General features: G+C 46.7%; 1 protein-coding gene across 1 annotated transcript; it reads left to right on the top strand.

Moving 5' to 3' along the window:
• Positions 1-190: 190 nt before the first annotated feature.
• On the top strand, positions 191-19,638 carry IGSF1 (immunoglobulin superfamily member 1). Its single transcript, XM_061177682.1, has 21 exons — positions 191-278; positions 3,965-4,026; positions 6,393-6,511; positions 6,648-6,674; positions 7,092-7,376; positions 7,729-8,016; positions 9,927-10,211; positions 10,452-10,745; positions 11,215-11,493; positions 11,830-11,950; positions 13,844-13,914; positions 14,011-14,043; positions 14,426-14,716; positions 15,015-15,293; positions 15,908-16,195; positions 16,960-17,247; positions 17,439-17,726; positions 17,924-18,211; positions 18,331-18,609; positions 19,005-19,128; positions 19,286-19,638. The coding sequence occupies exons 3-21, from the start codon at positions 6,442-6,444 to the stop codon at positions 19,419-19,421; spliced, it is 4,014 nt and encodes a 1,337-aa protein (XP_061033665.1). The 5' UTR covers positions 191-278; positions 3,965-4,026; positions 6,393-6,441; the 3' UTR covers positions 19,422-19,638.
• The last annotated feature ends 691 nt before the right edge of the window (positions 19,639-20,329 follow it).

Raw genomic sequence — 20,329 nt, 5'->3', positions numbered from 1 at the left:
AGCCTGCTCAGTGGTGCCGGTCTCCCCCGGGGCCCCTGCCTCTCCGAGTGGTCTCACATTTGTTGGGAGGTGTGTGTCTGCCGTGGCTCAGGTGACATCTTAGGGGGCCCGTTTACACTCACGGGGCTTGTTTCTCTTTGTCTCTCTGTTTCGATTGCTCCGAAGAGCGGAGAATCCAGGGCAGGAAAGACTGTGAACACCAAAAGGATCATCCAGTACTTTGCAACAATTGCAGTGTCTGGAGAGAGACCTCACCAAGAAGAAGGACTCCAAATGAGGTTATGGAGAGGAGAAAGGCTTGCCCTGCTTCCACCGCCAACCTTTGTCTTGAAGTGTGTGTATGTGGTGGGGAGAAGGCCAGCAGAGCCAATGTCAAGAACTCCACCTCAGCTAAGTCATAGCCCCAGTCTCTGTTGGCCTCTATCACCAGCTTTATAAATACTGGGCCCCAAAATTTCCTCTACGGAGCTTGGCCAGAGAATATTTCTCCTTCTGCAGGCAGGCTACAAGGTCCAAGACCCACAGAGGTAGCCTAGAGATGGAGCTTCTAATATCTCAATTGCCAGCCATAGTTTGAATAAGGGGCTTCTATGAAGTCTGAATAATAAGTCCTTTCAAGATTCTACAGTGACCCAGAGCAAAAAAAAGAGTGAGTGGTATTCTCACCCAGGCAGTCCCAGGACCTTTTTCAGGCTTCCATGGCATTAATGGGGAATCTGGGCTCTAGATTCTGGCTGCTGGTCTGAGAGCACAAGCTTCGGCCTAAGGACTTGAGAGAGTAGGAGGATGCTATCATTGCCTTCTTTTCTACATTATTAACAATGCATTTGATTGGTGATTCTCTGTTTTACTAAGTACATTCACATCTGTTTTTTAAATTAAAAATTTTTTATTGAAGTATGGTTGGTTTACAATGTTGTGTTAGTTTCAGGTGTACAGCACAGTGATTCAGTGTTTTATGTATATATATATATATATATATATATATAATATACATATATATATATATATCAGATTCTTTTCCCTTATAGGTTATTACAAAATATTGAGTAGAGTTCCCTGTGCTATACAGTAGGTCCTTGTTGGTTATCTGTTTTATACATAGTAGTGTGTAGATGGCAATCCCAGCCTCCTAATTTACCCCTGCCCGACCCCTTTCCCCTTTGGTAACCATAAGTTTGTTTTCTACCACTGTGGGTCTATTTCTGTTCTGCAGATAAGTACATTTGTATCTTTTTTTTAAGATTCCATATGTAAGTGATATCACATGATATTTCTCTTTCTCTGTCTGACTTATTTCACTTAGTATGATAATCTCTAGGTCCATCCATGTTGCTGCAAATGGCATAATTTCTTATTTTTTATGGCTGAGTAATATTCCATTGTCTATATATACCATATCTTCTTTATCCATTCATCTGTTGATGGATGTTTAGGTTGCTTCCATGTCTTGGTTACTGTAAATAGTGCTGCAATGAACACTGGGGTGCACGCATCTTTTCGAATTATAGTTTTCTCCGGATATATGCCCAGGAGTAGGATTGGAGGATCATATGGTAACTTTATTTTAAATTAAAAGGTTTTTTTAACTTTTATCATTACAAACTGCCAATGCAGAGGGAGCATTGTAGTGGTTAAGAACATGGGACTTCATTTTGCAATATATACAAATATTGAATCATTATGTTGTATACCTGAAACTAATGTTGTGTATCAATTATACCTCAATAAAAAAAAAGAATGAAGGAACTGAGAATTTTTCAGTTACTTTGCATAAAAAATTTTTGAATTATTTTCTAAATAAGACCCTTTTTTATAGGTATATTATAATCAATAAAGTGGTTTAAGTAATTAAAAAAAAAACAACATGGGACCATGGAACTGTATATACAGATCGCCTGGATGTGAATCTTAGCTCTTCCACTTGCTGGCTGTGTTGGCCTTAGGCAATTTTTTAATGGCTCTGAGTTTCAGCTCCTTCATCTGTAAAATGGGACTGATACTATCCCCTAGTGTTGTGATTGGGATAAAATGAGTTAATATTTATAAAGCACTTAGTGCCTGATGCCATCATAGTGATTTCTATACAAATGTTTTGAAAATAGGCATGGATATTTCCACCCTGGCATATAATAATTATCACTTTAGTGTTCCAAACAACCATTTGTGTTTGGCCAATTTTACCTCTTAAATATTTCGGGAACCCTTGCTCTCTCCTCCTTCTTTACTTCCATTGCCCTGGTTTCAGCACACAGTAACAGTAAACTGTTTACAGTTCTCCATGCCTTACTTGCTGGTCTTTCCTATTGCAATCCTCTGATCCCCATGGCACCCCCTTCTTTGGCTTTCTCCTACTTGTTCTCTATCACTGTTTATCCTCAGTCTACAAACTCCTTAAGAGTAGAAACTGCCATTCTCCCTGGATTGTCAGCATCTGTAACAATGTCTGGCACAAAGAAAATACTCAACAAATGTGTATTGAATTAGTGGATGGTTGGTTGCTGTGTCCCAGGCACTATGTAGTAGTTTACAGGGGGATTTTCATTCAATCCTACCTAAAACTCTGTGTGATATTAAGTACAATTATTATCCCCATTTTACAAATAGGAAAACTAAGGCCTGGAGAGGTTAAATAACTTCCCCCTAAGATACCTATTTATATTCATATGGTTATTCTATTCTTATGTGATAATCTGTACTTTATAATGGTGTGTAGGAACAGAGGATGCCAGGAAGCCACAGCTGATATCCCTGATGCATGAAGATATGATATTCAATTTTCCTATTAAAAGCGCAGTTTTACTTTATTTTTATGTAGTTTGTTCTCAAATCACAGTATTTTTTCTTTAGATAATTTTTAATCTTCTATGAATGTAAAAATTGTACATAAAGAAAAATGTGGCTATTTCTTACAACAATCAATTGATCTGGGGGGCCACTGGATGCTATACTTTAATCCCATCATATAGTATATGTCAGGAGCTTTGGTTAGTATCTTATCCATACATAATCATTTGAAAAAGTCATTCATGGTTAACTGAATTTATGAAAGTTTATCTACATCATTGAAATCATGTTTCTCTAGGGCATTTGTGGAAAGCTGTACAGATTAATAATAGTAGTAGTGGTGGTAGTGGTAGCAACAGCAGCAGCTACCATTTACTGAGCACCTATCATGTACCAAGCCTACTACGCTGTAAGTTTTACTTACAGTATCCCATCGAAGCCCTGTGCAATAGCTTCTGTTGTTTTATTTTACAGATGGGGAAACTGAGACTCAGAGAGTGTAACTCACTTTCTTGAGGTCACTCAGCTATTGAATAGTGGAACCAGACTGAAATCCAAATTTGTATGTCTCTAAAGCCTGGGCTTTTAGTCCAAGCTGGACTTTGAAGGCTGTCCAAGTTACTTAACCCTCTCTGAGCTTCAGTTTCCTCATCTGTAAAATTGAGGGAAGTAACACATGTTGCAGTGTTGCTATGAAGATTTGAAATAATAGATGCCCAGGGCTCACAGGCACATAGTAGGCATATAAGCCCTAGTGGGGTGGTGTTTATGCTTAAATGGGGTATTAAATGGGCAGAGGAAGATCTGAGATCCCTTTAAAGGCATTGGGGAGCTGAAGAGGAGGGATCTACAGCTTTGGCAGGCTTGAGAGCTGGCCCTCTCCCCTCCAGAATACAATGACCCAATGAAACTCTGAGCGACAGGCGAGGGGGCAGGGGCCTGAATTCGGCTCCAGCAAACCTCTGCAGGGAATCGTGAGAGGGGCGGGAACTGGGAGGGGCGTGGAAATCCCGGTGGTCAGAGGACTGCAGGTGTCAGGGAGTTAGTGTAGGTGGGCTCCCAGAGCCTGGCAAAGGGAGGAAGGGAGGCTGGAGCGGCAGAGCAGGCGGGGGAGAGAGGGAGGCGGGGCCCTGAGTCTGAGAGGCTGTCCTTAGACTGCTCTTCTCTTGCCGGGCAGTTTGCTGCATCTGGAGGAGCTCACTGGAGAATCTCCAACAGCGGAGCGGGCCTTCAACTACCGTAAGTACCTGCAAATGAGCGCATAGTCCAGTGGCTGAAGATTAAATACTGCCCATCAGATCCTAAACAAAACCCCGAAATAATCTCCCTGATGTAATTAATTGCCGTAAATCGAAATGCTCCCAAGTCTTTCCCCCCACCCCCTTCATCCCTCCCTTTTTCCTTCCCTCCCCGATCCCAGCCGTGCCTCGCTGAGAATCTCTGGGCACTGTAGATATCTTTCCTTTTCCTTCTCAGTCTTCCCTCCAAACCTTTAGCGGAGCATGCACCCGGCACCCCGCTGAGCCCAACCCCTTTGATTCCTGGAACCCTCAAAGCTATGCAGGGGGCGAGCCATTAGACATTTCAGGTTTGTCACCCTCAAAAGCACTGCGGCGCTGCCTAAGGGTGTGTAAAGTGCTTGGGGTGGAGTAGAAGGGAAGGGTGAAAAGGCTACACTGCCGAAGTTGGGGGTGTGTGGGGGGGTGTGAAAGGCCAAAAATGGGCGTGGCCAATTAACCTGAAGCCTGCAGCTCCTTCCAATGTTCCCTGGACAGAAGATTCATCATTTTGGCTGGATATAAATGGTAGAGTTTCCTTAGTAGGTTGCGGAGGGGTCAGCCATACTGAGAAACCCAGCTTCCCTTATTCCCCTCAAGCTCCCAGGAAGCAAAACCCTGGTTTAGGGGTCCAAGTGGCAAGGCTGGAATCTCAGATGGCATTCCCGGGCAGAATCCCAGGTTGAACCTTTCCCTTGGCAGTAAAACCTGAGTTCCCCCAATAAATTCTGGCCCAAAGCCTCAGGGGAACAAAGCAACAGGGTGGCACCCAAGCCTGGGCCTGGGCCTGGGCCTGACCCTGAGAGGAGTGGGGGCAAGAGTCTGTAGGAGGTGAGATGGAAAGAGCATCTTTAGGGTCCTATACCAGATTAATACCCCCTTGGGGAAGAAAAATAGCCAAGTTTTAATGAAATGTTCACTACGTGCCTGGCACTGTACATGTATTATCTCAGATTCAACACAACAACGAGGCTAGGTATATATTATTCCCCAACTTTATAGATAAGTTCAGAGAGGGTAATTTGAGCATCCTTCAATGCAAAGTAAGAAAGGCAAAGGGAAACTGTGCTTCCCTGGATCTCTGACGGTCCGCCTGTTTCCTACAGCCCAGATGTTTGAATCTTCCTCTTTTTTCCTGCTCCTTCATCCCTCCTAGTGTTATCACTGGAGCAAATTAGGGACGTCAATATCAGGATCAGTTTGGGGAAGCAAAATCACCGCTTTCTGTTCTGGGAGCTGCCTTTATCCCACTGTGTTGAAATAGAATTAAACAGCTGGGGTAGGCCAGAACCTCAGGCTCTGAGTAGAGAGTTGGTAGAAGAGAGTTAGCCTGAGTTTGTGTGATGGGCATATGCCTTTCTTTGGCAAAAGGATACTCTGGGTCCAGGGGGTGGGGTAGGAGAGGCAGAAAAGTGTAAGGGGTCTACTTATGGACATGTAGGGCCTGTGGTCAAGAGTGATTTTCAAGAAAATGAGAAGGCCTCGCTGAACTCAAATATCTTTGCCATATTCCCTGAAATTCAAACAATTCTTTTTTTTTTCCTTAGGGGCAATGAACAAGAATGTTTATAAATTATGGGCAGCCAATAAATCATTTGCATCTTATATCAATTAGCTCAAGTAATTTGATTCCCCAACACCTACTCAAGATGGAGGCTTTGAGATTTTGGGGGGTAAGAAATAAGAATGAAAGTAATATTAGATTTGAAGCATTCTGACATTCTGCATAAGGGGAGGCCTGGATGGGATGAGATGGTACGGGTGAGGTAGGGTGAGAAAGGGGGCAAGGGCTGCCTCTGAAAGTTTAAATACTGGTTTTAGAGCATAAGCATTAGAGTTAAACATGGATTTGAATTTTGGCTCTGATATTTAATATCTTTTGACTTTGGGCAAATTATATATGCTGTCTAAGCCTCAGTTTCCTAGCCAGCAAAATGGTGATGGTAGAAACACTTCCTTTGCTAGGTTGTTGAAGGACTCAGACAAAAATATATATGTATGAGTAAAGGATCTGAAAAGGTGACTCTCTACGCCTCCCATCTCCTTCATACCATGGGGCTTCTGCTGGCCTGGATTAGGCCTCTGGGCCCCTGAGATCCCATGGACAAACAGACATTTCAATAAATCTGACATGGTAGATACCAGCAAAGACCTTGGGTGGGAGAAGGGGGAAGTGAGGAAAAGGGACAAAGAGAAGAAGTAGCCAGTAACCCTGCATGCCAGTGAGGGAGTGGAAGGAAGGGAGGGATGTCAGGTGCAATTTACTGATCCAAGCTAAACTTTCCGAAGCAGGATCAGTCACCTGAGTAAAAACACTTCTGCTTTTAGATCTCACCACCTGGTGAGGGGCAAAGCCCTTCAAGACTCCAGAGGCTCCATGACCCTGGACAGGCCAGGGGAAGGGGCCACCATGCTGCGGACATTCACTCTCTTACTCTTCTGCATTCGTGAGTACAAGGAAGTGGTGGCAGGGCAAGTGAACCTGTCATAGTTACCCCTATGGGGAGGGAATGGAGAATATTGAGGTTTGAGGGTGGGTGGGAACAATGAGGGGCTCTCCTTTACCATAATCTCTCTTTTCAGGGTTGGGTCTGGGTATGATACCAATAGGTAAGTGAATCCTGCTACCTCAAGTACCTTCCTTCCTGAAGGCCACAAGACATTGACCTGCTTCCATGGCCCTGGACATAACTGCCTTGAGATCCCAAAGGCAATTTCCAGATTGAGCTGGCTGGCAATCAGGACCTCTTACCTCATGACTTGGTTTCCCACAAAATAGTAAAGAACTTTGTCTCAGATGGAAAGGAAGCAAGACTTGCACTTCATTCCCCAACTCACTTAAATTCCTTAAACAAATATCTTGGGGTCCCTATCCCACCCCCCCATAAAAGCATGCACTCCTGTCCCCAAGGGAAAGACAAAAGGAGGAATCTGGGTTGGGGCTAATTTTAAGGGACATTGGAGGGGCATGTTATGGGAGGGAGAGGGTTGGACTGCTGACATCTTTGTTATCTTTGGGAATGACAGCAATGATACAATCTCAACCAGAGCTGTGGATAGAGACCAACTACCCCCAGGCCCCTTGGGAGAACATCACACTTTGGTGCAAAAGCCCCTCTCGGATTTCAAGCAAGTTCCTGTTGCTGAAAGATAAGACACCGATGACCTGGATCCGCCCTTCCCACAAGACCTTCCAAGTTTCATTCCCCATTGGTGCCCTTACTCAGTCCAATACAGGTCTTTACAGGTGCTGCTACTGGAAGGAGACAGGCTGGTCAGAGCCCAGTAAAGTTTTAGAGTTGGAGGCACCAGGTAAGAAGACAGAGATAGATAATCAAGAATAAACTCCAGCTCCTGGGACTCAAACTTGCCTTCCCAGAGCAGGGTTTAATTCATTCGTTTGCCTCAAATGCATGCATGTATAGTGCATGCATTCCACAGTTAGTAAATAAGTGCCTAGTCTCTATAGATGCAGAGTGAGGACACAGACTCTGGAACAGATCTCGAGGGCGAGCTCTCAACATAGGGGATACCCTAGATGGGGAAAGAAGGGGTGACAAATACGGGTCATACAGGGAAGACTCATTTAAGTAGAGCTCTCTGCTGCTTCCTGAGCAGCGCTACCCTTGCTCTACCTGAATACCAGTTCGTTCTCTCCTTCCAGGCCAGCTGCCCAAGCCCACCTTCTGGATCCAGGCTGAGACCTCCCCTCTTCCTGGATGTAATGTTAACATACTCTGCCATGGCTGGCTGCAGGATCTGGTATTCATGCTGTTCAAAGAAGGATATGCAGAACCCGTGGATTACCAAGTCCCAATGGGGACAGTGGCCATATTCTCCATTGCCAACATGACACCTGAGAGTGAAGGGGTTTACATCTGCCGCACTCATATCCAGATGCTCCCTACCCTGTGGTCAGAGCCCAGCAACCCCCTGAAGCTGACTGTGGCAGGTGGGTGTGGCTATGGCTGCTGGGGCCTGATGATCGTTGTCCCCGGGATCATGGTTGGATGAGCCAGGGTTTCTGACATTACTTTCCTTGCCCAGTTCTCTGCAAGGCCCGTGAGCTAGAGTCATTTGACATTTTACTGAGATGCAAATTAGAATCACACATGCTATGAGGCAAATGTTTGGGAGCCAATCACTTGGCTAGTGAGTGAGCCCAGCCAAATGTCCAGCAGCTTCAGCTCATCACAGCTTTGTTGTTCTCTATTTGTCGAAAATCATGCATGCATGCATTCATTAGGCTAATATTTATTGAGCACTTAATATGTGCCAGGCACTGCCACTGCAGTCTTGTAAACTGATTTTGTTCATTTAAAGTATTTTTATTCTATTTCTGATTTTTATTTTTAAGTGTGGAAAATAGAATGAGTTGCTCGTGCTGGTGATAAAAATAAACCAAAAAATGACAAAGAAAGTGATAGTTCATATTTTAGAAATGACTTTATAAATTAATTTAGTCTTGTATATACAGATCCAGGAAGGCAGTACCAAGCTTTAAACACAGTAGAAGCCTCCCCACAATGCCCAAACACTAGACGCACACCCCACCCCCAACTCCCCCACCCCATGGCCTGGATGCTTCTAGACAGAATTGGCCACACTTGCTTTCGTTCCCTCATCAAGTTAAATAGGCTTGGGGAAAGCTGTGGTGCCACAGAAAGTACCTGGACTTAGAAGCAGTAATCCTAGTTTCTGGTTCCACCTCTGACACTGCCTCCCTGTGTGATATTGAGCAAGTTACTTCACCTCTGTGCTTCGGTTTCCCCCACTCTAAAATGGAATAACAGTATCTATCCAATCTACTGTATGATGCCTCTCTGTGACTCAGTTTTCTCATTTGCAAAATTGGTATAATAATAATGCCTACCTCACAGGGTTGTTGTGAGGATTTGCCTAAATATAATATATGTACAGTGCCTGGCATATAAGTTCTCAATAAATGGTAGATATTAATTTTATTAGTATAGCTTTTTATTGAGGATCAAAGAACAAAAGCCTGTCTGTTTGAACTGCGTGTTATGGATGTTTGTTGTACGAATGTCTTTCCAGTGTAGATGCCACTAACACACACTTCTGCAGTTACCTGTTTGCTGGTGTCCCCCACTAGGCCATGAGCTTTTGGCTAGCAGGGACTGTGTCTATCGTCTTTACTTGTATATTCCTAGACCTACACGATGCCTGACACATCCTAAATGCTTAATGAGCATATGATAGAGCTGATCCTTCCAATAATGGGTGGGTGGGCCTACCTGGGATTGGGATGGGTAAGAAGGAGTGGTTTGGGAGTGAGGTTTGCCCTCTATTCTGTAGTTTAATCTCTTTGGAGGAACAATACATGGAAATGAGGATGTGACCCCATTAACAGAGGTTTCTTTGGGTTGCAGACTTACTGGCCAATCCCTCCTTATTGGCTTCTTTCAATCCCCTGTGGGAAGTGTCCTCTGTGAACTTAATGTGTTCAAAAGCCATCCTTAATACTGCAGTAGCATTCATGCTTTATGAAGATGGAATAAAAGTCATTTTCAGAAGTTTGGTTTCTTGGGTGGTTTGAAGAACTACATTTGGCATTTCAGGGACCTAAAGATACAGGGAATTACAAATGTAGATATTCCACTGAGACACACCCTACACATAGTTAGAGCTCAGTGGAGCTGATAGAGTCTGGTGAGAGGGAAGGGGCATAAGTGAACTTACCCTTGATTACCTCCTAGAAGAGGCAGAGATTCAAGGAAGGAAGAGGGAGCAGAGGGTAAACTTCAGCTATCACTTTCTATCTAAGGAAACTAGGAAAATTAAACCAGAATATAATAAGGAAGAATCATCCTACATCTAACTCAGGGTCTCTTCCCTTTCTAGGACTCTATCCCAAACCAACTCTGACAGCCTATCCTGGGCCCATCATGGCACCGGGAGAAAGCCTGAATCTCAGGTGCCAAGGGCCAATCTATGGAATGACCTTTGCTTTAATAAGGCTTGAAGACTTGGAGAAGTCCTTTTACCGCAAGAGGCCATTAAAAAATGAGGCATATTTCTTCTTCCGGGCTTTGAAAATCCACGATGCTGGACATTACCTCTGTTTTTACTATGATGGGTCATACAGGGGTTCACTCCTTAGCGATATCCTGCAAATCTGGGTAACCGGTAAGAGAGGGGGATTCAATGGGACCTATTGTAGGGGCTAAGGGTGTACAACTTGCTCAGGGCCTGCCGGAGAACCTAATCATGCAGCCAGGGCTAATGGTGGGGGAAGGAGCAGAATTTGTATAAGTGGGCTTAGGATGGGATTTGCCAAGGGTGTACTGGAGGAAGAGAAAAAGAACCCTAAGTAGTGGGAGGGGTAAGTCAGATAGTTAGCCTTTTATATTTTGGGTCTTGTCCTAGACACTTTCCCCAAGACCTGGCTACTTGCTCAGCCCAGCCCTGTGGTCCAAATGGGTCAGAATGTGAGCCTGTGGTGTCGAGGGCCAGTGGATGGAGTGGAGCTTGCACTCTATAAGAAAGGAGAAGACAAAACACTTCGGCTCTTGGATACCACCAGCATCGGTGATGATGAGTCATTCTTCCTCAACAATGTGACCTATAGTGATGCTGGCATCTATAGCTGCCACTATCTCCTCTCCTGGAAGACCTCCATCAGGATGTCATCACACAACACCGTGGAGCTTGAGGTTGTAGGCAAGTGCTAACAACTATTGTTTGTTTTTATCATCATTACAGTGTTATAAGAAGGAGCTAGTGGCCCTGTACCCTTTTGGATTTATGAGCCAAAGAAAAACACACTAGGAGGGTGGTGTAGAATTTTCTCCTAAAACTTTAGGTACCTTCTCTCCCAGGGTTGATACTCAAGCCCTGTCTCTCAGCATGGACAAGCCCCATTGTGACCCCTAGAAAAGTTATTTTCCTTAAGACCAGGGGAAACTTACAGGTATGGGTCTTTCTGATTGAAGGTAGGAACCTAGGAGTCTTTAGAGAATCAAGGAATGGGCCAAGGAGTTCTGATGCACAATCAAATTTTGAAGCCAGTGATCTAGTGGAAGTGAAAAAAAAGAGAAGACCAAATAAGAACCTGAGAAACATTTGTTGAGGGAGGAGGCACTGAGTTCAAAGTCACTTGTTCTAACTCTGGTCTCTGGATTGGTTGCAGATAAGCCCCCCAAACCTTCCCTGTCAGCCTGGCCCAGCACCGTGTTCAAGCTAGGAAAGGTCATCACCCTTCAGTGCCGAGTACCTCAACCAGTACTTGAATTTTGTCTGGAATGGGAAGAAAGAGCAACATCCCCAAAATTCTCAGTGGATGGAGACTTCATCATCAGTAATGTTGAAGGGAAAGGCACGGGGACCTACAGTTGCAGCTATCGCATAGAGGCACATCTTAACATCTGGTCACATCGCAGTGAGCCTCTGAAACTGATGGGGCCAGCAGGTGAGAGGAACACTCTTCATAGGGATGCCCCCTCCGCAGCTTTGGCCATGATACCCCTGGGATCCCAGAGCAACGCCCAGAAGGATGTGGAAAGGGTAGTTAGGGGCTTGCAAGTCAGGGCCCTTGGGTTTGGGCATCCTTCCTCTAGAGTGGTCTCACAGTCACTCAAAGGCAGTGAGCAGGATACTTTCAAGGGTCCTATTCTTCATGAAAATAAGGCCACTTCTGTCTCAACTTCCCTTCACCTGCAGTAACCAGATCCCCCTCCCCCCATGAATGTATTCAACTGTCCCTGTCCCCATCAAGGTCCCTGCTTTTGGTCTTCTCTGGCCACAGGCTTTCTCACCTGGAATTACGTTCTGAATGAGGCTATCAGGTTGTCCCTAATCATGCAGCTTGTTGCCTTGCTGTTGGTAGTGCTGTGGATAAGGTGGAAGTGTCGGAGACTCAGAATCAGGTAACTGTCTTGTCCCAACCCCCTATTCCTCAATCTAGCTGAGTTCAGGCTCCCCAGAGATTCAGGAATGGGTCACACTCCCGTTGAGACAAGCCACAGGGGGGCACCCTTTGTATCCTCTACCTTCTGGGCTTAAGATATAAGACTTTCTCATTCCAGCAGTTTCTCTTTCACCTCACAGAGGGGTCAGCACCCAAGCCAGAGGGTGGAGAAATGCATATTTCTCAGAGGCTGGAGAAGTAATCAGAACCTCATTCACTGATTCCCCCAGGAGGGTGCCCAAATCTCCCTCCCAAGCCACCCTGCCTCTCAGAGATGATCGATGTCTTCCACATTAACTTCAACTGAACTTTTTTTGTAAGAAGCCATGCTGTCCTGTCTCCCAGGATGTTATCCAACTCCCATCCCAACTTTTCACCCTTACCCTTAGCTCTCAAGGGCTAGCAAGCCTTGTAGTCCATCCTAGCTGCTATGGAAGCCAGTCTCTCTGCCACTCTGGCCCCCAACCACTGTGCAGAGCGTCCTGAGAATGTAGCCTTAGCCTGGGTGGGCATCTGATGAGGGAATGGATTGGGCCAGGGAATCAGACTGCTTCCTCTGACCCATAAAATGTCAAGCCAAACAGGTTCTCCTGCCATTTACTTTTATCCTTTTGTGTCCCCTGGGTCATCTCCTTCTCTCCCTGATCCTTATGGCCTTGTGCTCAGGCTATTCTGCCTGAAAATGAGAAGAGAAATGACAGCTCCTAGCTTGGTGGGGCCTCTCTTCCCAAATGCCTTGCTTACTTTCCCCCACCTTGTGATCCTGGCTGTACCCCTCCCCCACCATGATCACAGGGCTTCGTGCGCCTGGGAGTATTCAATATACAATGGGTGATGACTACGACTGTGTGTGTCTGTGTTTCCCACCGGGATCTGAGGGACAGAGTGCTTGGGTAATGAGAAGGGAGCCACCTAAACTTTCTGCAAAACCACTACCCTTTGAGCTTTCAAAAAGTTTCAATGGGGGTCAAGTCCTAGTTCTCCACAGAACCTATCCTGAGTTCCACATACACTGGGGTAACCTTCAAGCCAGGGGTTAGAAAAAATGTAGCTTCAAGTGCCCCACCTCAGCCCAGGACCACTGCATCAAAGAATGAATTCAGAAACCAGATTTCAGAGAATGCAGCTTGAAAAGCATGTTTTCCTGACCAGGAAGGAGGGTCAGTGTTCTCTAAGTAAAAATTGTCAAATGAATTTTGGCTTAATATAATCTAATTCTACAGGACCCATAACCTAAAAATGCTGCACATTTCTAGTCATAATCTGGGTGGGGGTAGAGAGATCCCACTCTCTGACAAGCTTAGCTCAGCACTGACAATCCTCTGGTAATTCACTGTTGCTGCCTAGGCAACCCTTCCATAACAAAGGCAGGTGAGGCAGGTCGGTCGGAGGACCAATACTGCCATAATAAAAACTGCTTCCAAACTTAAACTTGATGACTGAGAAACACCCAAGATTTCTCCCTCCACCCCCACACCCACCACCCAGAGCTGCCGATCGCACTGAGCTCCGGGGGTTCTGAGAGCTGGAGTTACAAAGGCATTTTCACATCTGACATCTCAATTCCAGCAACAGCCTAATCAGGGGCCTTGGGGACCTGACATTTGATATCGTCTGGGGATGGGGGAGGGGGCGGGGGGCACGTGGGTCATGAAAGAGCAAGAGGTTTGTAGGTGGTGAGGCCCTCAAAAAGAAAAGTCATCCATGTCAGAAAAGATTATATCCCATTATCCTGGCCATATCCAATCCCTATTGGGTGGTGAGTAAGCCAATGACATAAATTGCCGCCCCCTTCTCTCCGCCCTCCCCTTAATCCCAGCAACTCCTCTCATCTCTTTTCTGGTCTTGCTAGAGAAGCCTGGTTGCTGGGAACAGCTCAAGGGGTCACCATGCTCTTCATACTCACAGCTCTTCTCTGCTGTGGTGAGTACAAGGGGGTGGGGAAGGGGCCTGGGCAGAAGGCCGGGGTGAAGTCCCGTGGGGGAGGGGACAAAGCCCTGGCAGCAATTTCTTTTGCAGGACTGTGCAATGGGGTATTGACAGAAGAGACTGGTGAGTTTTTCCTGCTCCAGACTAGGACATTCCTCCCTGGAGATCCGAAATAACTACAGAGTGTCAGTGTCAGTGGCCAGGGAGTGACTGGTTGCGAGGGAAGGGCAGCCAGGAAGGGGCACTTGCTAAAGCTGCTGGCAAAACTCAGCCTCCAACTCTGCTTTTCTGCCTGCAAAATTTCCCCCAAGCTTCTGCATTTTTCTGAGCCTCAGCTGAGACATCAAGCTTCCCCTTTCCCCAGCACCTGCGGAGAGAAGGAAAGAGTTTGGATTGAGGTTGAAAGGGGAGGTGGGCAATGTGATCTGGGGAGGGTGTTCAAGGGCAAGGAAAAGGGGAGGGTGAGGGCGAGGGAGGATGGCCTCACTAACTCTGCTGTTTCTAGAAATAATCATGCCAACCCCAAAGCCTGAGCTGTGGGCAGAGACCAACTTCCCTCTGGCCCCGTGGAAGAACTTAACCCTCTGGTGCAGAAGCCCTTCTGGCTCAACTAAGGAATTTGTATTGCTGAAGGACGGGACCGGGTGGATTGCAACTCGCCCAGCCTCAGAGCAGGTCCGGGCTGCCTTCCCCCTTGGAGCCCTGACCCAGAGCCACACCGGGAGTTACCACTGCCATTCGTGGGAGGAGATGGCTGTGTCAGAGCCCAGTGAGGCACTTGAGCTGGTGGGGGCAGGTAAGAAAAGGCAGAGGGTCCTCACGGAGGGATCCCCAGTGCCCCTGGGACTCCAGCACTGTTCCTAGGGATGGTGAATGCTCAGAGACCCAGAGCCCGAGGGGCTTCTGTTGCCCGTAGGAGAGGAGGGGCCCTGAAATGGGGGGAGGGGTGGGGAACAGAGTTATGAGAAGACTGACAGGAAGAGGCAAAGGCCAGTCCAGGATGGATTTCTGTTTTGCTGACAAAGTGACTCCGAGTGTCCCATCTGGGCACCTCCAAACTTCGGACTCCTTGTCCTCCCTGTTTTGTTTTCCAGACATCCTCCCCAAACCTGTCATTTCTGCTTCCCCCCCAGTTCGGGGCCAGGAACTTCAAATCCGGTGCAAAGGATGGCTGGCAGGCATGGGGTTTGCTCTGTATAAGGAGGGGGTGCAGGAACCTGTCCAGCAACTTGGTGCCCTTGGGAGAGAAGCCTTCTTTACAATCCAAAGAATGGAGGATAAAGATGAAGGCAATTATAGCTGCCGCACTCACACTGAAAAGCACCCCTTCAAGTGGTCTGAGCCCAGTGAGCCCCTGGAGCTTGTCATAAAAGGTAGAGCTGAAAGGGGTGTGTGAGGGAGGAGTGGGGAAGCCAAGCTCTGGGTCAGACACTCCTCTCCTCACAGCAAACTTTGCTGCTGGTCCTAGGAGCCTGTGTCCAATCTTAGAGTCAGGCAGGCGTGGCGCTGGGAGTGCCAGGGCCTCTGGCTGCACGATATTAATAGCCATAATCGTTATTAATAGCTGGGGTTTGTAGAGGGTGATTTAATTTTTCTAATTATTTTCATATCAATTATCTCATTTAGCTATAGAGCAAATATTCAAAGGAGGTGGATCAGGTACCATTTCCCCTTCTTGTCCAAATGGGCAAACTGAGGCTCAGGGAATCAGCAGAGCCCCGGTGACAATTCACTCTTTTAGCTATAGCTTCCATTGCTTGTTCTGCTGACAGCGAGGATTCGGCTGGAGGAGGTGAGGGGTGGGGTGAGGGGTCCCTGTGAAAAGTTCATCTGCAAAGTGGTTTTGCCTTGACGTTTAAATGCACCTTCTTCTGAATGAAATGCTATAGGAAACAAAGCAGCTTTCTGGAACCAATATTTGCTATATTAGCTATCTTTCTTTTCTCTTAATTTGGTTTTGTATTGTGTTTGGTTTTTTGCCTTCTAGAAATGTACCCCAAGCCCTTATTCAAGACATGGGCCAGTCCTGTGGTCACTCCTGGTGCCCGAGTGACTTTCAATTGCTCCACCCCCCACCAGCAAATGAGCTTTATTCTTTACAAAGATGGAAGTGAAATAGCGTCCAGTGACAGGTCTTGGGCGAGTCCGGGAGCCAGTGCAGCCCACTTTCTGATCATTTCGGTGGGCATTGGTGATGGAGGGAATTACAGCTGCCGCTATTATGACTTTGCTATCTGGTCTGAGCCCAGTGACCCTGTGGAGCTCGTGGTGACAGGTCAGGAGTGGGGAAATGCAGGAGGAGGTGGTGCTGACTCTGGGACAGTGGGCGGGAGGGCTGTCAGTGGGAGAGGAAGAAGCGCTCCTGCTAAAAGTCACCAAGAATGTGCTTAAGACAGTGCCTGGCACATGGTAAACGTCCATGTAAGGCAGCTGCTTATATGATGGCTAATACAGGAAGATGAGAAAGAGGAGAAGAGGGAGGAAAATAATTCACTTCTGGGGAAAGAAATGAGGCAGATGGGGGTGTTTCACATGTTGCCCTATTTCTGAAATCTTTCTGTGGCTTGGCCTTGAGCTTTAGGCCCAATGTCCACTTTTTCTTTAGCTGGGCCGTCAGAGGTTGGTGGGCTGGATGGCCCTCAGAGAAAGGGCGAAGACCTTGAAATGCCAACTGCATATTATGCAGCCATTACAAATGATAGTTTTCAAAGGCTGTTTAACGTCATAGGAAAATATTTACAATATAAAGTGAAAAATATTAAACTACACAATTGTGCATATAGTAGGCCCAATCATGCAAATAGTTATAGCTACAATGACATGGCCATGTACAAAAAAATAACTGGGAAATAAATACATAAAAATGTATAAAGAACGGTTATCTTTGAGCGGTAGAACTGTATTTTCTTCATAGGTTTTTTTCTGTATTTTCTAATTTTCTACAATAAGCATATATTGTTTCTTCTAACAACACTAAAAAAACAATGTTCAGAATGTCGGGGGTAGGATTCTCTCATGTTGTGATCTCTTTAATTTCAGAATTCTACCCCAAACCCACTCTCCTGGCACAGCCGGGTCCTGTGGTGCTTCCTGGGAAGAATGTGACCCTGCGCTGCCAAGGGGCTTTCCAGGGCATGAGGTTTGCCCTCTTGCAGGAGGGAACCCAGGTTCCCTTACAGTTTCAGAGTGCCTCAGGGAACGTGGCTGACTTCCTCCTCCACACTGTTGGAGCAGACGACTCTGGGAACTACAGCTGTATCTACTATGAGACCACTATGTCAAACAGGGGATCATATCTCAGCAAGCCTCTTATGATCTGGGTGACTGGTAAGGACAGACAAGACATGGGACTGGGGCAGAGACAACTGGAATAGGGGTTAGAGAGGGTGATCCCTCTTGGAAGGCTAGGCTAGGCCATGGAGGGGAACGGTTGCGTCTGGAAGGAGAAAAATAAAGGGTTAATTCAGCGAGTGATAAGTTTGCATACTAACCGCTTTCCATCTTTGGTCTCTTCCTAGACACATTCCCCAAGCCATGGTTGTTTGCTGAGCCCAGTTCTGTGGTTCCCATGGGGCAGAATGTTACTCTCTGGTGCCAAGGGCCAGTCCATGGAGTAGGGTACATTCTGCACAAAGAAATAGAAGCCACTTCAGTGCAGCTCTGGGGATCCATCAGTAATGATGGGGCATTCCCCATCACCAATATATCTGGTGCTAACATAGGTCGTTACAGCTGCTGCTACCATCCTGACTGGACCAGCCCTATCAAGATACAGCCTAGCAACACCCTGGAACTCATAGTCACAGGTAAGGGGAAGATGCTCTGGAGTGGGCAGGGGAGTATAGAAAAGAGTGAGTAAGCTGTCAGATGGTTCATGGGAAACGATAAACGGTTTTCCAAGAGCTCAAGGAGAGGCAAGCAGTAGTCTCTCCTCTTTATTGAGACTCCAGTGATGCCCTGGAAAGTGGCCACCTCTCTATGACCAGGAGTTAATTTCTTCTAGGTTTGCTCCCCAAACCCAGCCTATTAGCCCAGCCTGGTCCCATGGTGGCCCCTGGAGAAAACATGACTCTTCAATGTCAAGGGGAACTGCCAGACTCAACATTTGTCCTGTTGAAGAAGGGTACTCAAGAGCCCTTAAGGCAACAGAGGCCAAGAGGGTACAGGGCTGACTTCTGGATGCCAGCAGTGAGCAGTGAAGATTCTGGGATGTATAGCTGTGTTTATTATTTGGATTCTGCTCCCTTTGCAGCTTCTAATCACAGTGACTCCCTGGAGATCTGGGTGACTGGTAAGGTCTTGGAGATTTCAGTAAGAGTCTAGATTTTGTAGTTTCTTAGTAGTTAGCCCTAAGGGGGTAAAGGGCTGGGTTCAAGGCCATTTCTAACTCTGTGTCCTGGTTGGTTGCAGATAAGCCCCCTAAACCCTCCCTGTCAGCCTGGCCCAGCACTGTGTTCAAGCTAGGAAAGGATATCACCCTTCAGTGCAGAGGACCCCTGCCAGGTGTGGAGTTTGTCCTGGAACATGATGGAGAAGAAGCACCTCAGCAGTTTTCAGAGGATGGAGACTTTGTCATCAACAACGTAGAAGGAAAGGGCATTGGAAACTATAGCTGCAGCTACCGTCTGCAGGCCTACCCTGATATCTGGTCAGAGCCTAGTGATCCCCTGGAGCTGGTGGGGGCAGCAGGTAAGATGATAATCCCTCCATGGTTCTGGCATGACATACCTGGGATCCCAGAGATAGTCTCCATGGAGACAGGCCAAACATGGAGGGGGAGGGGTTTGGAGTCAGAGACCTCAAGTGTGGTCATTTTTCTTTCTCCTAGGGATGGTAAGGAGGTGGAACCTCAGATTCACTCAAAGATAGTGAGAAGGATACTTTCAAGGCCTCTTCCACCCCCCAAAAGGGGGGCTGCTTCTGCCTCAGCATAAGCACTGCCTCTGACCACCCCATCTGCAGTCTCAACACATGGTTCCCGAGTGAACCCCGGAGGAGGCCAGATGAGGGGGCCACAAGCGATCCAGGGGAACATACACGCACTGATCTCTATGGCCTTGGTTTCTGCTCTTTTATCACCACAGGGCCTGCCGCTCAGGAGTGCACTGTGGGGAACATTGTCCGAAGTACCCTGATCGTGGTGGTGGTTGTAGCTTTGGGGGTGGTGCTAGCCATAGAGTGGAAGAAGTGGCCTCGACTCCGAACCAGGTAATTGCCTTATGTCAGCCTCCTTCTGTGAACCCAGGGGCTTCTGTTAAAAAACAATGGTCCATATGCTCCTCTAGCATCTGAGTCCCACAATGCAACCTGTTTTCAGGTTGATGGCTCTGGATCCTCCCTTAGTTATGTCTTTTTCTCGACACAGAGGCTCAGAGACAGATGGAAGAGACCAGACCATAGCCTTGGAAGAGTGTAACCAAGAAGGAGACCTGGGCACCAATACCAACTCTCCCTCATCAATCTCTCAGGGAACCTCAGTGGAACTGCCGGTCCCAATATAATAATCTCCTCCTTGGCAAGAGCTTTCCTCTCCTCTTTTTTATCCTCAGAGACCTGCAAATCTGACTGGTTTCCCTGGGAGTCCACCCCATCTACTGTTCCTTGGCCACTAATCACCTGAGATAGGTCAAGGGGGTTTTAGGAGTTGAGAGCCCTACCAGGGTGAGATGTTTCCTGAAGAGAGATTCCCTGCCCTCGTAACTCCTGTACTGATTTACTGGTGCATGAAATTCTATTAAAAATGTATTCTTCTGAATAAAGAGAGTATTCACTATTTAACTGCAAAAACTACGGCAGTGGTTTTCCATTGGTTTGTTGTCCACTTAACACTTAGCAAAAATGGTGTATTGGAGCTGATCTCCACGGCAGAATAAGAGCACAGAGCTGCTAGTACAGAGAAAGGAGCTCAAGGATGGGGTCGGGGAGGAGGGAAGGCTCCAAAATGTCCATTTTGGTTTGGGACATGGTAACTGAACAGAATGTCCCATCATCCTTCCATTTCATTTTTGAATGAAAGGAAGAATGAATGAATGGCAATATTCTCTCCAAGTTGAGCCTGAGGGGGGCAAACACTGAAGTTACGTACTTTCTACTGTGTTACTTCTAGGTCTGTAGTACACCTGCTTTCCAACGTTAGGATTAGTCCACTACAGAACTTTGAAATTGGCAAAGTGTGCTTTGTGGCCCTTACGTAACAACCACAGGTGTACATTAATTCACTCTTAAGTGTGAAAGGTTGATAAAAGCTGAATATTTTGCCCCTCCCTAAAGAAAGCCCTGTTTTCTCTGGTGGTGGGATCTCAAAGAGTGAGTAAGCAGGTGAGGTGATTGGTTTAGAGCAGGGGACCTCCCAGTGTCCTGTCCCAGCGTTCCTTCCCAGGATTCCAAACGGAGGCTGGCTCGCATTCTG

This window comes from Eubalaena glacialis, chromosome X (assembly GCF_028564815.1).
Source record: "Eubalaena glacialis isolate mEubGla1 chromosome X, mEubGla1.1.hap2.+ XY, whole genome shotgun sequence".
Taxonomy (NCBI): domain Eukaryota; kingdom Metazoa; phylum Chordata; class Mammalia; order Artiodactyla; family Balaenidae; genus Eubalaena; species Eubalaena glacialis.
This window is presented reverse-complemented; position numbering and strand designations above follow the sequence as displayed.